Source organism: Eublepharis macularius, chromosome 2, assembly GCF_028583425.1.
Source record: "Eublepharis macularius isolate TG4126 chromosome 2, MPM_Emac_v1.0, whole genome shotgun sequence".
NCBI classification, from domain to species: domain Eukaryota; kingdom Metazoa; phylum Chordata; class Lepidosauria; order Squamata; family Eublepharidae; genus Eublepharis; species Eublepharis macularius.
In genome coordinates, this window is record NC_072791.1 from 33713114 (window position 1) to 33730439 (window position 17326).

General features: G+C 45.0%; 1 protein-coding gene across 1 annotated transcript; it reads right to left on the minus strand.

Annotated features, from left to right (window-relative positions):
* Window positions 1-550: 550 nt before the first annotated feature.
* Window positions 551-13539, minus strand: CALM1 (calmodulin 1). The gene is made up of 6 exons (XM_054971012.1): window positions 13374-13539; window positions 9519-9549; window positions 6030-6173; window positions 3595-3701; window positions 2161-2296; window positions 551-1765 (listed from the first exon to the last, which is right to left on the minus strand). The coding sequence occupies exons 1-6, from the start codon at window positions 13374-13376 to the stop codon at window positions 1737-1739; spliced, it is 450 nt and encodes a 149-aa protein (XP_054826987.1). The 5' UTR covers window positions 13377-13539; the 3' UTR covers window positions 551-1736.
* Between the last annotated feature and the right edge of the window lie 3787 nt (window positions 13540-17326).

The window sequence follows — 17326 nt, forward strand, 5'->3', positions numbered from 1 at the left end:
GGAAAAGACGCACAGGAACAGCAAAGGGGGAAGTGCAAGGGAAAGGGTAATGTTGCATAAAGCACTAGATCCAATTGAGGGGGAGGGTTGATGAAAAACATACCAAAAAAAAACTTAATATGCCTGAATAAGATTTATAATGCTCATGGCTTCACATGCTTTTCCATGATTAAGGAGATGCCATAGTGATGAAGAGGTTTAAATTTGCATCTCCCCTCCCCTAAAAAAAGTCAGTTTTCTTTACCTTTTTTCTTTTTAATCTCAGACACAGCCTGCTTTCCCAATATGCATTTTGCTCATTTTTTAAATCCTCCCCTTCGAGTTGATCCTGTCCAGCTCGCAACCTGTGATAACTTGCCTTTGTGCAACTCTGAAGTCCCCAAAAGGGGACTTATTAGAATTTTTTTTTAAAAATCCAAATGCTCCTTTTTGTTAAGATGCAAATTCTTGCCTTTTCACCACATTTGAAAAAATACTGCCACACCCCAGCAGACTACAGGCAAGTCAGAAGGAAGCCCGTTTGAGCCACAGAATTAAGAGGGTCAGGATATGAAAAGCAAGCACAAGTTCATTTATTTATAGCAAAGGTCTTGGGTTACAAGAGGTCAGTTCTTGCCATCTTGAAGAAAGGTTAGACGGGATAAGTTATTGCATACATCTGCATTATAATTTAGCAGTAAGTCATTCATAGAAAACATCTTCCCTTCCTACTGCCCCTTTTTTTGGTTTAGTCTCTCAATTGTATAGATATATAGATATATATGTATTTTTGCCTTTTTACGAAGCATGTAACACCACCTTTAAGTTAATGGTCTTTTATTGGAAAAAAAGACTAGCATTTACAACTTGGAATGGACATAAATTGTAAATATCTTGAACAGCGATGTTGATAATTGTGCTGAAGTCCACAGGCTTCTCTGCCAACTCCAAGTCTTGGTACAGAAGGTTTTTAAAAACAAGAGTGTCATCCAAAGATGCTTCTTCCCCCCCGCTTCCCCAGTGAAGGTTTCCTTTTAAAAATTTTGTGAACGGTAACAGCCTGACACCCGTTCCACAATAGTGCAATGCAGACAAAATTAAAACCAATGTAACACAGACATGCCATCTATAATTTCCATTGTTTGGGGTGGGGTGGGGGGAACACACTGCTACTACAGACAAGAGAATCTTTCCATCTTCTGGGAACGGAGGGTCCCTCTAAACATTTTGCATCCCTTCAACCAGTTTTGCTGCATACCATCCTGAGGTATAGACCAATTTTGAAAAGTAAACCAGCTATGACAATTTATCACTAGAAATTGAGCCAGAATCCACTTTGGGACAAAAGAGTGGATTTTTTTTTTAAGATTTGTTTTTTCTGGGTTTTTTTTAAAACTGTTTTAATACAAATGTCTGACTGTGCTCAATTGTCAAGCTGCATGCATGAAAAACTGGCCAGCCCAAACAGTGTAATAGTCATTAGCAAACGGAACTTTTGAGGAGTTCTCTAAGTGCTTTCTTATTTTAAAGGTAGTACAATTATTTATACTGGAAAAAAAACTTGATGTTTAACTTGATCTCCTTTTTCGGGAACAGGACCACCAACCATTACATGCAGTTTGTGGACAGAAGGTATTTCGACATTCAGTTTTGCTATACAGAAACAGAATGAATAAATGAACATTTTTTTTGCAAGAGGTAAGTAAAAGATTCAATTTGATTCTTCTAGAGGGAAAAAAAGGTGAAAGGAGGTCTCTTCATTTTGCAGTCATCATCTGTACGAATTCTGAAAGAGACAAAAAACACCATGTGCTACTTTCTGCACCTCTGGAAAAGAAGTGGTGAAATTGGCTTCTGCAGCAGCCACTAAATATAGCTAACTGGGGGCCATGCGTAAAAACATGGCCATGGATGCATCCCATGAATGAGTTCCTTGCACACTAGTCTGCCAGGAAAAGTGTCTCCACCTTTTCTAGAACTTCCATTTGCATAAGGGGCCAGTGAAAAGCACTGGTCTCACACAAATAAAAGTTCTAGGGAGAAAAAAAAAACAACCCACGGCAAAGACTAGCTATAGTGTGCGTGGAACTTATTCATAGGATCCAAGTACAGTGGAAAATCCACAACAGAAAGGGTTCAATCCCTTCAAAATACTAACTGGATACATAAACCACACCTTACCTTCATAGTTCACTTGCCCATCCCCATCAATATCTGCTTCTCTGATCATTTCATCTACTTCTTCATCCGTTAGCTTTTCTCCTAAGTTTGTCATAACATGGCGTAGTTCTGCCGCACTGATGTATCCGTTGCCATCCTGGGAAAAGAGCAACAGAGTCACAAAAAATCTTAAATTCTACCAGAGACTGCTAGCACTGAAGGCCTGGATTCGAACCATCGTCTCCTAACTTATCACTCTTGAGCATCTTATACAAAAGATATCCGTCCCACCATAGAAAGATTCTAGAGCCTCTACCACAGGCAGAAGTCTTTGCTCAAGTGATATGCTTCCCCTCACCCTTGTTAAAATGGACTGGAAATTGACCTCACAAGTTTTCACTCTCTCAGTCAAACCCAATGCCCTATGGGATTAATAGTGACATTAAAAGTTCTGCCATTCTCTTACCAGAGGATTAAGGTACAAAGGTTGCCCAGGGAAGAGCTTTTTCACACCATACACAACAATAAACTCAATTTTTAACATATATGCAGGAAGAAGCTGCTGCCAATCCTGGCTCCCTGTACCTGTATAATACATTTGTATTTTTAACTGTGTAAGCAAAAGCAGGGGCGCTCATCAAGGCTGTTCGGAATCTTCAGTTAGTTCACAATGCAGCAGAAAGCTAGAACTATCAGGTATGCATATTCCGTAAGTTCTTAAAGATCTTTGCAGGTTGTGTTAAAGGCCTAATTCAAGGTCATTTCTCAAGTTGTAATAAGGCCTGGGATCAGAGCATCCGATGATCTACTCCTGCCTGGACACCAAAGGTTCTGCTTTGGCCCTCTCTCTTCATGGGTGGCCCCAAGAAGTTTATGGTCTTTTCAGTAATGGCAGTAATGAAATACCATTCCCCTTCTTGCCTGGCCCTATCACTGACTGTTCCGAGGCTAAGACTGTTTTTCTTCAGTTTAATTACCAGGGATTTTAGGTCTCTTTGGGTTTTTACTGTTTTTAAATTTCTGATGTAAAGATGCCTCCCCCCCCACTTATGAATTTAAATATTTTATGAATTTGAAAATATTTTAGTATGTTGTGACTACTGAATGAGTGCATATTTTTTTTGAAAATGTGTATAAAGTGCACAAAGGGTATCTTGTACAAACTCACTGGAATACTGTACAATACTTATTGATCTCTTTGGCAGTTGGTGAAGTGTTTTTCAAGACTTTTTTCATTTTATTCTCACCAATTGCCCCTGTTGTACAAGCCAGACCAGGAAGGCAGCACTTCCAAAAAGAGGTCCCTGACTGGGCGGTGCTGTGACCACTGAATTTTCCATACTCAACCCAGCATTCTGTCCACTAGACCTTACAAGGAAAATAGTTTTATTCCTGCTTTCAGCTTTTGCGGATAGGACCAAATGAATAGCTGGTTAAAGGTTATCCAAGGTGTACCTTGTCGAAGACTCTGAACGCCTCACGAATTTCTTCCTCGCTGTCTGTGTCCTTCATTTTTCTGGCCATCATAGTCAAGAATTCTGGGAAGTCAATAGTGCCATTGCCTTGAAAACAAAAGTGAAAGAGGAGAGTTAAAGCCAACAACTGTTACTTTAAAATGCCTCAGTCGCCTTATGACAAAGCTTGTTTTTGAGTTGATTCAACTGTAGATCAGGTATTCCTGAATTCTTGCTTTTCTTCTAGGACCTTAGAGGAGAAAGAGATGGTCTTTTCAGGCAATTCAACCTCCAATTGGCATCTTCTCTAAATTTTTGTTGCCCCTTCCAGTCAAACACAACTGTGTATGTTGCTTTACACCATTATTATGAAAATATTAGCTGCACACTAGGTAAAGCTGTTAAGAGGTTCAGCATGGAGTTCTCTCAATTACTATGAAGGCCTCAAAACTTGAAGTGCAACTGTCAGAACAATTAAAAGCTATTTCATGCAGTAGTGTGAGAAGGAGAAAACTGACTTTCTCCCATCCACTAGCTAAGTTTTTAAGAGTCAACGCTCCCCTCTTCAGCTCTGATGAAGGAAGCCTTGACTTTCAAAAGCTTATACCCTGGAAATCTTGTTGGTCTCTAAAGTGCTACTGGATTTGAATCTTGCTCTTCAACTGAAGACCAGCATGGCTACCCATCTGAAACCATCCACCAGGGGTACTCCTGCAATGTTAATCAGTTTCAACAGGTTTTAAGGCTTAAAAGTAACATGCCTTCCAAGTTTTCTCTACCAGACTGTTCTTTCCTTCCATACCCCTTTACATTAATCCTAGGATTTTGAAGACATTCTTGCATGTTGCAAGGATCAATAACCTACTTAACTCTAGTCTTTCATGATTTTCTTCCCAGGACAGTTTTCATAAACAACTCCATTTACAACTCCGTTAAACAGTAAGTAGTTCTTGTTATGAACATCTTAAATATGAAGGGGAAGTTAAAAAGCGGGGACACATCTTAAGCCAAACCAGTACTTGTAGTTTAAACCCAGTATGTCCCCCTCCCAGCAAATTATGGAGAAAATATGTCAGCATGCTAATTTGAGCAACAGCTCTGGATTCAAGATTCCAGGAAAAGTAATGAACTCAACTCCCTTTAGAGGTATGCCAGCATTGGACAACTTGAAGTATTTTTTTTTAAAATCCTGTGGAATTGGGTTTATTTGTATGTGTTTTAAAAAGTTTAGCTAAGTGTGAGGTTGATTTATAGATGTCAGCCAAAAGTCAGATACGAAATACACAGGAGTATAAAGCAGTTCTATTCTTTTTTTGATATGGTGTTACACCCAAAGGTCTTTTGTTGAGGAAGGATGGGACATACAATCTCCGTCAAACAATTCTCATGGCTGCTTCCAATCCACTGAGATCTTGTGTCGTGCCCCATTGTTTCAACAGAACTTGTGCAGGTGGATGGAAATTCCAGTTGGATGGGGCCCTTCCAGCCTCAGCTTATAGCCATTTTCTAACTCCTCTTAAATAGTTTTTTTAAAAAAGAGAGTTCTGGACAATTATAGAGATCAATGTGAAAATTGTCTGCTACTACAATGCTGAGAGAAAGCCAATAACACCCCTTCTAAACCACTCTGAGTGGGTGTTAAGTTGTTCTGAAGGGTGGTATATAAACTGAACATTATTTTTGTTATGATGTTTAAAAGAAGTCCTAGTAGCAGCAGCTCAATTTTCACCAGTGGTCAACATGCTCCCTGGGCTAGATTCAAAACGAGAGAGAGCCATTTATCTTTCCCACACCCGCTCAGACAACAGCTTGCGCTTTTCCAAAACCAACTGCAAAAGCCAAGTACATGAGATTCACTGAACACACCTCATGATCCCCTAACCACCACTGGCATTTTGTGGCTTTACTTTTTTGATGGTTGCAGCACATATGGGGGTGAAGAGGCCTCCTTGCTTGGCATCCAGAGTTCTAGCGTCCCAGAAGACTCCTGTGGATTCAGGCACCCTGGGAAACCTACAATTCCCAGGATCCCTTGGGCTAACATCCCAGGCCTCCATATTTCCCTTTTCACTCTGGCCACCACAACAACCAAGTCAGAAAAGTGAGGGGATGACAGGTAGGGACAGAGAGTTTTGCTTTAGGTTACGTCAGAGCAGACCTTAGAAGCAGAAGAAAGGATTGCTGATCGGACAAACTGAGCAAGTATGCATTTTAAGTCTCCCCTGCCCTCAGCCAGTCCTTTGACAGCATCACGAATGTCTATGCTCTGTTTTTAAACTTAGATTATACCACTGACAGAACCACCAAGACTGCTCATTAGAAATTTCTAGAAACACAGTTCAGTTTACCAGGATTTCTCTGATCATGCTTTAAGTCAATGCCAGAGAAGCTAAGCACATACAAGAACGTAGACTATCCGTGTGTTCAAGCACTTACCATCGGCATCTACCTCATTGATCATGTCTTGTAGTTCTGCTTCTGTTGGGTTCTGACCCAGCGACCTCATGACAGTCCCCAGTTCTTTTGTTGTGATGGTGCCATCACCATCTTTATCAAATAGAGAGAAGGCTTCCTTGAATTCTGAGGACAAAAAAGGATCCAATCATCAGGCAGCATAGTAACCACCATTTAAGAGCAGTATTAAAATCGAGAACCGCGTAGGCCACAATAAGCAAACTTAATACATGTTAGACCTTATTGGCTTACAATGGGAACACAATATATTTAGCATATATATGTACAAACTGTTACTCCCTGCTCATCAGTATCAATTCTCTTGTCCGGCTGACTACACTAATTGCTAGTGAATGTCATCTTAAGACCTGGTGTGCTGAAATCAACAGTGTTCAACTTGAGAGAGAGAGACTAGGGCTCAGGCCTCCACTCAGCCATCATGCTCACTAAATAACCGTCAGCAGTCACTGCTCTTCATCTTCACCTACTGCACAAAGATAGGAAGCGGGACCACGGCTTAGTGGCAGTGTCTGCTCTGCATGCAGAAGGTCCCAAGCTCAGTCCTCACTATCTCCAATTAAAATATTTGAGAAGGAGATGATGGGAAGTCCTGTACTGGAGACCTAGAGAGCTGCTACTGCAACGAGCAGGCAAGTTTAACCTGGATGGACTACTGGCTTGACTTGATATGAAGCAACTTCATATGTGAGGATAGTGCCCTTCAAACCTTCCCAGAGTACGCTCCCAGGAGATGCACTGGAAATATGAGAACTCTTATCACATGACAGGTGGTCAAACAGGAAGAGACAGTTTTCATAGCAAGACCTGGTAGCTAACACTAACCAAGCCCATGTAACATTTCTTGTAACCATCAGCTTCTCCGATTCAGATTTACAGTATCAAATTCTGACACCCCTCAGAGACCCCCACAGATGGGCTCATCAGCAACCAGCAATTTTCAGCACAAGGCAGCAACAGTGGAAAACCCACAGCATACATGTTCATCACAAATCCACTATGAAGTGCATCACGCTGGAACTCGGTGACTGAACCTGGTGAGCATTGTGGCTGAGAGGAGATTCGAATCCAAGTCCCCTCATACAATACCATTCACTGTATTTTATGCTGTTCAAAGGTATAAATGAAAATATATTTAAGTTCTCTTTATTCAAAAGCCTAAACTAGCTAGCAAAACATATTTTAAGTCATTCAATTCTGCCTTTTAAAAGGCGACAACTTTTGAAGAGACATCAGTAAAAGAAACAGGTAGTTTGGTCTCCAATACTGTAGATACAATTTTTGTCAAGACTTTTGCATCAATTTTTTTTTACAAAACAGTACTTGAATATTGTTCAAAAGCCTTGCACTAATTGCTACAACATGAAAGATCAGTCACTATTAAACCCTTAACTCAGACTGAGGGACCAAAAATGAGACACAGCAAAGCCACCTGGCATATTCATAACAGCATTGTGGATTTCTGGGTTCAGCACTCAGACGGGCATGCTCCAAGTTCTACTGAACAGTCTTAATGGAACTGGCAGAATTATCAGTGATAAGGAGCATTCGTTTGTTTGCCGGACTTGCAATAAAACTGGTCAAACCGGTAATGTTTGTGTTCTGACTGCATGAAGCTGCAATGATCTAGTCACTGGCTAGGCAGAAGATCGATGTGGTCTAATGGACGACCACTGCCAGATTCTGGTAGGCTACCAAGTACCTACTGGCTGCAAAGAATGATGGACCAGTTGGAGCCTGACGTGGAACAAGGGATTTATATTGTTAAGCTACAAATGTACTAATGGTACAACACACGCATGTTCAGCACTGCAAGACTCCAAGTATACATTCTTGCTAGAATCCTTATGGGCTATTGATGGTTCAAAGTAAGAGAGAAGAACAGCTCAAGTGAAGGTGGTCAGCCCACCATTGTTCTAGTAAATACAACTGCCCAGCTGTCATAGCTACCACATATAGAACTTCATTTTGCACAGATACAGCAGAAATCTGTCTTATGCACCTAACAGCTTATCATGAGATAAACAGTAAATTTTCATTATTAACAGAGTGACAATATTTTCCTACAGCTCACACATTACTTTTTTTAAAGTGCTCTTCTGCAATTAGCACTTACGGAAACACATTTTGTTCCCTGTTTCCTATACATACACTCTAGCCCATTTAAGTTTTAGAGAATTCCAAAACCTTTAATGAGGCCATTGCCGTAAACAGTGACACTTCCCCAAAAGTTGTAAAAGTGTCTAGAAAAGTTGCTGACAGGAACCAGAATGGTTTTTTTTAAAAAAACCTAAAATTGTATTAATTAAAAAAAATTGAATATAGTCAAGTGTCTCTAACTTGCAAACAAAGACGTTTGATTGCTTAACTTAAGCCAACACACTGAATTAAAGCATGCTTTCCTATGCAAAAATGAAACCCTGGGGGGAAATAAGTGTTGAGGTCCAGCACAATAAATATGACGTTGTGACATGTGCATTAGTACCACCATTACAGGTACTACGAACTTTCTGTATCTCTCCTGGGTCATCCACTGACTATATCTTAGCTGATCGGGGGCTTGTGCTATGAACCTTCTAGTTATCTGAACTCTGAAATTTGGTAAATTCTCAGATTACTTAGGAGTCATACAACCACCAACCAACCATACTGATGGTTGTTGGGGGTTTTCCGGGCTGTATTGCCGTGGTCTTGGCATTGTAGTTCCTGACGTTTCGCCAGCAGCTGTGGCTGGCATCTTCAGAGGTGTAGCACCAAAAGACAGAGATCTCTCAGTGTCACAGTGTGGAAAAGATGTAGGTCTTTCCACACTGTGACACTGAGAGATCTCTGTCTTTTGGTGCTACACCTCTGAAGATGCCAGCCACAGCTGCTGGCGAAACGTCAGGAACTACAATGCCAAGACCACGGCAATACAGCCCGGAAAACCCCCAACAACCATCGTTCTCCGGCCGTGAAAGCCTTCGACAATACAACCATACTGATGTTTACTTTTTGTGTCTGGAAGGAATGAATTGGCCACTATCTGCCCTTGGCTTCTGGAAAAGTCTGGATCTTTATTAGTGATCTTTATTAATGTTTGTGAAATAAGCCTGTTTCGGCTGTCTTTACATATACAATCCACATTTTCCCTTCGTTTTGAGAGAAACATAGCTATATTCTTAAATACAGCACTGAAGAGATGTGTTTGTTTCATTTGTGTTGCACAGTTATGTTTTCTTTACCACCAGAAAAAAAATAGCACGTTTGGTTCAGGAAATGTGAGAATTAATTACTATGATTTTTTAAAAAAATCTTTCCTTGCTTATGTAAAGATCAGTCTGACAGGAACACACCATCTGAAGAGAAAACAGCCAAATGATGCCAACCACCAAGAACGTTCTGCAATATTTTTATATTCGGAATAGGTTGCTAGGCCAACAGAAATCATCTCCCTCCAATTAGGATACTTACCAGCAATCTGTTCTTCGGTCAGCTGATCGGCCTATGTAAAGAACAGAAAAGTATTTCAGAACATTGTTTGCCTGTAGATAAGTCAAACCACAAGATGCGACAGCAACTCCAAGTGGCTACACAGTTATTATGCTCTGTTAAGATCTGGCACCTCAAGAAGCATCTGACAACAGAAGTCACTCTATCCATCACGAGAGGGAGTAAACAGAGTTGAGATGGCAGAGCAGAGGTCGCAACAGTGAACTGTCTGGTCAGAAGCGCTGGCTTGGCAAGCCAGACCCACAGACACTGATAACAAAAAGCAGCCAAGAAGCTGCACCGCCACAGAGCCATGACTCGTGGTACCATGCAGCAGTACTGGCAAATGAGTACGTCAGCAAGGGGTGAGCCACGCCAAGCTATGCAGGGTCCCTGCAGAAACTGAACAAAACATAATCCAGAGCAGAGTTTAAATTTTAAGCTTGCTTACTATTAAACAATCAAATAGGCTCCAACAATTGAGACCTTAGAGCATGTTTTTAAAAATGCATACGCTGTTTACAAGTCTTAGTTACGACACCAGTCAGTGATCCCCAACTCTGAAGGCAATGCGAGGAAGCCACTGTGCTTCTTTGGCTGCGCAGCGTTTAGCAACCAACTGAACTGTCACGAGACATCTTAAGACTCATGGGTTTTAAATGGTGTGCTTTGAGCATATGCTTAACTCTCCCAATCAGGCTTGAAAAAAAACCTTTGGCAAGGTTACACCCATATTTCAAGAATACCACTCAGCTTCCCATAGTCTTAATGTTTCCTCTCTGTCAGAGATAGCTCACACTACCAGGGTCAAATGTCATTAATTTTTTTTTCTTTTAAGCCTGTATTTATGCTAAGATGGACAGGGTTGGCAAAGAAGGCCGTTATGTGTTACACCATTCCCCCCTCCCCCCCCACTTTCAACTTCAGCCATGTGGACAAATGAAACATAAGCAGCCTTTTGAGTCTGTTCGGAATGAAGGAATGTATACATGGACATTAAAAATGGAAGCCGTGACCTACATTCCAACTGCCATAACTGGCACAGAAGATTTCTGAAGCATCTCTGACAAGCGCTGCTCCGCTCTCATGGGTTGTATGAGCATAACGTACTTCCAACAACTTCAGCAGAAAGGTTGCTTTGGGCTTTGCAGACTGGTTTATGGATCAAAGCACAACTGCAGGATGGAAACCTCTGCTGGCAATCAGGACTTCTCTCCTGAATCAACACCATCCTGAAAGAGGCTTCTCCATTTTGCTTAGCTCCCAGTGAGAAATAGTTTTCTCTCTCTCCTTTCAAAAGCCTGCCACTGGATTTTCTTTTCCTGAGCCAAGTTGACATAGTGATTTACATAACATATCAGAGCAATGCAGAACAGGAAACGGGGCCACACCTCAATAGAAAAGAAATGCAAATCGACAGAACCACACAGGACAGAAAGCCTCCAGCCAAGATTTGAGCTGCTTTACACAGGAATCCAGTTTGCAACTCTGTGCAGCAGGCACCCAGCACACACTACACAGTACTTCATAGTCCTTGAAGCAGCCACCCCACCCATACAAGTCATTTTAAAAAAATCAGAAACTGATGATGTCACTCTTCCCAACAGGATGAAGGGGGAAGTGAGGGAAACGCACTGCATGGTCCAGAATCATATTTGGCCATCTGCAACCCAGCCTTATTCTCTCTGCTATGGGAACTTGATATTTCTACCCTTTTCCTTCCCAACACTCTACAATTTCACACTATTGAATGAAATCTGCAGGGGAGGGGAGAATGAATGAAGGGAACAACAGCAATGAAATCACAGCCCACTCTTTTAAGAACCCACTGGGCCCGTGCTCGGTGGCCAAAGCAAGTCACTTTGTCTGGAAAGAAAACAAGGGGGGCTTTCTGCAGTGCAAAGTAGAAAGCCTTCCCACGGCTGCTGCACAAAGTAACCTTGACTTTCGACACAAGGGCCAGCTCCTTCTTGGTACCCAAAGATCAGTATACCAGGTCACTTCTGAGCATGGCCCAACAGCATCCAGAGCTTCCAGTTTTCCTCTCACAGCCACCTAATTCCTCATGAAACCTTCTTGGTAGGGGTCTGCTCCCACCAACTGCAAGCAAAATTGAGTAAGAGGGGGAAAGGGGGGGATCATGTTCTAATTTGAAAGGATGCAGGTTTCACCCTCACTGCCTCTTGGGGTTAGGGTGGGGGCAAAAGGAGACAACATGATGTAATGCCTCCAAAGGTTTTCAGTATTGCTGCGTTTGAGGGGTTGGGGAGGGGGGGGGGAGAAGCAGCGCAGTAGCTGCAGAGTCTCCCCTCCCCCTTTACCCTGCGCAGTGCAGCTGGTGTAGGAAACTGGGATTGTTCCTAACATCCTTTTGACACCCCACCCCTCCCTCCCAACCCTGAACTGCCATCTTCGCCAAGCAAGCCCATCCTTCTGAATTGCTTCCCTCGCCCCCATCCTTCGAACCAGGGCTTCTATCCAGGAAGGCATCATCGACACCACCATCCTTGGGATATTCAAGCTCGGGTATTTCTGCAAGGGAAAGGCTACTCTGCAGCCAAAGTTATGCCATGGGCTGGGGAAAGATTACACCCGTGTGCGATGCATTAACCAAGGCAGGAAAAAACCACCACCTCTCTTCACCAACCCGAATAGCGGGGCATATTCCGCATTTCATTCCAAGCCAAGGTCAGCCTGCATCCTTTGGCCATTCTGACCCTCCAAGTGCAGCCAGGAAGGGGGAGAGTTTGGGGGGAACTAATCCGTAGGGAGGGATCTTGTGCGCCCTTAGAGGGGCAGAGGGCACAGGCTATGCCGGAGCCTTCGCCACAGCCCTTTTTCCCGTCAGGGAACGGAAGCGAAAGGCTGGGGGAAAGCCTGGACCGTCCCCTCCCCGTCCCATTTACACGATCCACCCCCCCCCACCCCCAGTCATGAAGCAAGAGCCCTGCCATGAGCCCTCCAAAGAACCGCCCAACGCCAGGCAGGCATGAGCCCCACTGGAAGAACCAGCTAGCCCCCGCTGGGCACAGACAGGATCCGCAGCCCTCCAGAGAGGCGCGGAACGGGCTACCCACGAGCAAGGCGCGGCCATCGAAGTGAAATCGCCCGTACGGGTGGGAGAGGACAGGGCGCGCCTCCCGCATTCCAGCCCCCTCTCCCTCCAACGCCTCGGAGGCCAGCCACACGCCCCTGCGGGCAGCATTGCCCCGGGCCAGCACCAAGCAGCTTGCCCCACCTTCCGACAAGCGAGCCCCGGACTCTCCCACCCTGTCCACCCTCGGGGGCTAAAGGGAGAGCGGCCCGGCACGGCTGCCCGGAGAGAAGATGCTCGCAGGGCGTCGGGGAAGGCGCCAGTTCCGGGAAAGCGGGGAGGAAACCCGCACCGCCAGGGCCAGGCGAGGAAAGCGGCCGGGGACAGGGGGGCCACGGCCGCACAAGGCGTGCACCGACGACTGCCAGCCCCGCGCCGTCCAGCACGCCTCTCCTTCTTTCGGTGCAAAAAGCCGGGGGAGGGGGGAGAGCCGGCGGCGGCGTCAGGACATGAGGCAACCGACGGCAAGCACCCCGCCCTGCTGATGCAGCTGCTGCCCCATCGCCCCAGGGCGAAGCGCCGCCAGCCAGCCGGGCCCAGCCGGTCCCTGCCTCAGCCGAGCCGCCTTTGCCATTCACGGAAACGCTGAGACGTCCCCAGCCCCAAAAGCCGCCAAAAATCCAACAACCGCAGCTGGAAGGATCCGCCGCAACGCCTAATCCAGATGCTCCTCAGTCCGGCGCCCCGCTTAGGCGCTCCTCCCCAAGCCGGCTCCGGGAAAGCGCCGCGCCGACGCTACCTACCATTGTGGCTGGCGACGGCGGGCTGAGCACAGGCGGGCGGCTGCTGAGTACTGTGGCTCCTTCGGCGCTTCGCCCCAAATGCTGTAGGTGTGAGGCTGCGCCGGACGGCTTTTATACGGCGCGTTGTATCCCTCCGCCGGAGCAGCGCCTTTCCTCTCGCTCTCCTCCCCGGGCTGTGGCATGTGGCAGCGGAGGGACTGCGGAGGGAGGGAGGGGGCGGGCGGCCCTGCCCCCACCTGCCCCTCCCCCGCCCGCTCCCCTTTGCCAGCCCAGCTGGCAGGCGGCGGGGAAGTGGGGCTTGCGAGCGGGCCGCCCAGGGACGGCTGCGACGCGCTGGAGAGCCTGCCCGGGCTTTGCTGCAGATGCTTCTGGCTGGCTTCCGAGGTGGAAAGGGCTCTTGAGCAAGGGACAGGCCCACCCGAGGTGCCTGTGCCTGGCTGTGCGGAGGCCTCGCAACAGAAGCAGAGAGTCGTCCGTAAGGGTTGCTTGGCAGCACAAACAGGGCTACGCACACACGCACACAAACCAGGGTTAAGCACAAAAAGCCCCATAGCCTGTTCCAGTGACTTATGAAGCTAGTTTTAGGTGGGTAGCCACGTTGTTCTGCAGCAGAAGAGGTCCAGATCAACTAGATTCGGGTCCAGATCGACTAGATTTCGATGAGTCTAGGAGTGCCCATAAGACGTAACAAAATTTGTGGTAGGGCATGAGCTTTCTGGAGTCACAGCTCACTTCTTCAGAGGTCTGAAGAAATGAGCTGTGACTCAGGAAAGCTCATACCCTAGTCTTATAGGTGCTACTAGACTCTTGTTCTTTTCTACTGTTACCGACAGACTAACAAGGCTATCCATCTTGAGAGTTCCAGCGTATGGATTCTAGCTGTAGCTTTAGCTTTGACTATGGAAAACTCATACCTTAGAAATCTGGTTGATCTTTAAGGCATTACTGGACCTGAATCTTGCTCTTCCAGTGACTAAAACATATATAGGATAAAAGTTTTGCAGTCCAGCTTTTCAGATGTGGTATTCATGTTTCTGGCAAGGGAGGGGAGGAGGGCAAGAAAAGTACACTTTCCCCTGCCTGGGTTTCCAGCATCTTTTTTACATACCTCCTAGGAGGAGATTTATAGGTGTAGGCATGTCATTCTACTGAAGATAAGATTCAGGTCCAGGGGAACGTTAGAGACCAACTAGATTTCCAGGGTATGAGCTTTTGAGATTCAAAGCTCTCTTTGTCAGATACAAGGAGTGGAAAAAGGTGTACGCAGGAAGCTGAGTTGGTCCCTAAAGTGCAACTGGACTCAAATCATGCTCCTCGACTGCAGACCAACATGGCTACCCACCTGAAACTTACTGAAGGTAATGAAAGTTGCATATATGAGGACAGACACACATTTAAAGAATAAAATTTCAGCTGTAAAGTATCATTGCACTCAACATTTGCTTGGAGATGTGTCAGAACAGAGGTGAGCTGTATTTTTTAGGATGCCTTTAACAAATATTCAAAAAAGTGTGTTCCTCCAAAACAAAAGGAAAATACTTTGAAATCCAAATTATACAGAAGAGTTTGATTGCAGCCCTGCAAGCACATCTTTTGGAACAGACCATTCACATCAATGAGGCTGCCAATGGTGTATGATTTGAGGAATTTGTCCTTGTTTTATGAAGAAGAAAGAATTGAACAGGTATAGGCCTAAGCACACCAACTGTAACTCAGTCCTAAAGTACGGCTGCATTGGGGACTTCCCCGTTTTCAGAGATCTTTTTGCTATTCAGACTTCTCATTTCCTCTACTGCTTATCAGCCCTTGCTGGGTGGTGTTCGGCCGCTCATGCACTCTCAGCCTGACCTACCTCACAGGTTTGTTGTGAGGATAAAATGGAGAAGAGGAAAACACTGTAAGCTGCTTTGGGTTCCCATTGGGAAAAAAAGGAGGGTATAAATGAAGCAAAAAAAAAAAAAAAGGATAAATCTGACCTCTGTAAACACATCCTCTATGTTTGAAAGCTTTCCTGGTATTAACAGCAGCCGCTTGCTCCTGTTACCTGAGGATGTTACCTGTTCTCTGAAAAGAAAATATGCCTTCAAGTTGCAATCAACACATGGCAACCTTATCCATGAGGTATTCCAAGCAAGAGATGAGCAGAGGTGTTTTGCGTCCATGGGGCCTTCCTCCGCATAGCAACCCCTCTCTTCCTTGCAGTCGCCCATCTAAGTACCCATCATGGACAACCGGGTTTAGATTCCAGATTCTGAGAAGCTGAGCCTAAGCTGGGCTATTCAGGCTACTACCTGTTTTCTGACCAACACATCATTCCTTAGCTCCACACTTTCCTACTGAAACCAGTAAGACTTAGCAATGAATGGTATTGAGAGGACATAACAATTCCCCACAATGGTTGAATTTGCAAGGTAACTTTCCATCACAGGCAGTTTTTGATATCTGGAGAAATTTCTTCTAGATTACAACCCCACAAAGTTAAGTCTTCTTCCTGGAAGCAGTTCTGCCTCTGCAAACCAATGGGCTGGAGGGTTTCTCTTCAACTTTCTTTTCCTGGGCAACCAGCTCTTTGCTTTCATGACTCCAGCATTAGTTACAATTGTTCTGCAGACATCAGGACAAGGCCTCTGCATTGTAATCCTTTAATCCCCTCTGGGCCAGACTGTGGCGGTGAAGTCAGATCCTTGTAACTTCCCTTACCTACCTTATTCTAGGCTTTTAAACCAAAATAGCCATTGGCAGAGAGGAATGGCTGTTCTCACCACAAACTTCCTCCCATGCAGATAATGGAGGAAACAGTTTATGAACTTTGCAACTGCCCAGAGTTCTTTGTTAGTGATGCAATCCTTTTTCTCTGCCTCACTCAAGTTTTTGCCGAAATAAGCAACCACCTTTTCTTGCCCTTCACATTCTGATATCCACACCCCCATGCTGTAACCTCAGTGGCTGAAACAACTGAGGACTTAAAAAACAGAGAGGCTATGACAGGAGTGTTCACAAGTTCCTTTTTCACATTCAGGTGGCCACTGAAATGGCTTTCCTTTCTCACCCAAACTATGCGCTGATTTTGTAATATTAGCAGGCTCCCTTTATTAACAGGAACAAAGATCTACAAAATTTTGTGGCTCGGTAGATACTTCCAGCTATGGCAGCAGCTGCAAACAGCAAAGGAATAGACAGAAGCAACATCTCTTGTTGCTTTTTGCTGCCACCTCCCCAATCCCACATGCCTCCCTTTCCCTCCCCACCATATCTTTGCAAAAGTGCAAACATGGCAGCAATCATGCTGGCCCCCTCTGCAGCCCTGAACCCCCCCCCCTTCTCACTTTGTCTTCTCCTACCAAACTGTGTTTTCATGCTACAGGGTGGCTCAGCAGGGCAAGTTGGGGGGGGAGCCCTTTAAAGGGGGAGGAATGGTGTGCAGCAGCAAACTGCCCCTTCCTTGTAGCGGCAACAGAGGGAGTGTCCACCCAGACATTCCTCCATAACCGATCTGCAGATCCTCCTTTAAACAGGAGGAAAAAAGCTTCTCTGATTTAAAGGAAAAAGTCCTAGGAACACCACAAGCTATGCATAGAATGAGCATGATGTGGGTGTTCCCCTTTAATCTGGTAGCTTCCTGTTTTCCATTTGGGGGGAAATCCTCATGTGGGCCAATTCCCTATATCTGCGGGTTTCCCCCTTGCTTCCTCTTGTAATTCCTTTTCATTCAACGTGTGTTCCAAGAATTTAACATTCAGGTGGAACAACTCATGTTTCTCGGTGGTCTTTTTAAAATTGAGATATGTGTGGTGCGTGTTTACTCAGGTGTAAGTCTCATTGGGCTCAGTGGGGCATCCATCTAGCAAGTGTGCTTAAGACTGCAACCTTAGTTTATCATAGCCTCTTTGTAAATGTGCCAGTTTTTGTTCAAATATGTACCAGGGCAACACGCATGTATCAGATATTTACCT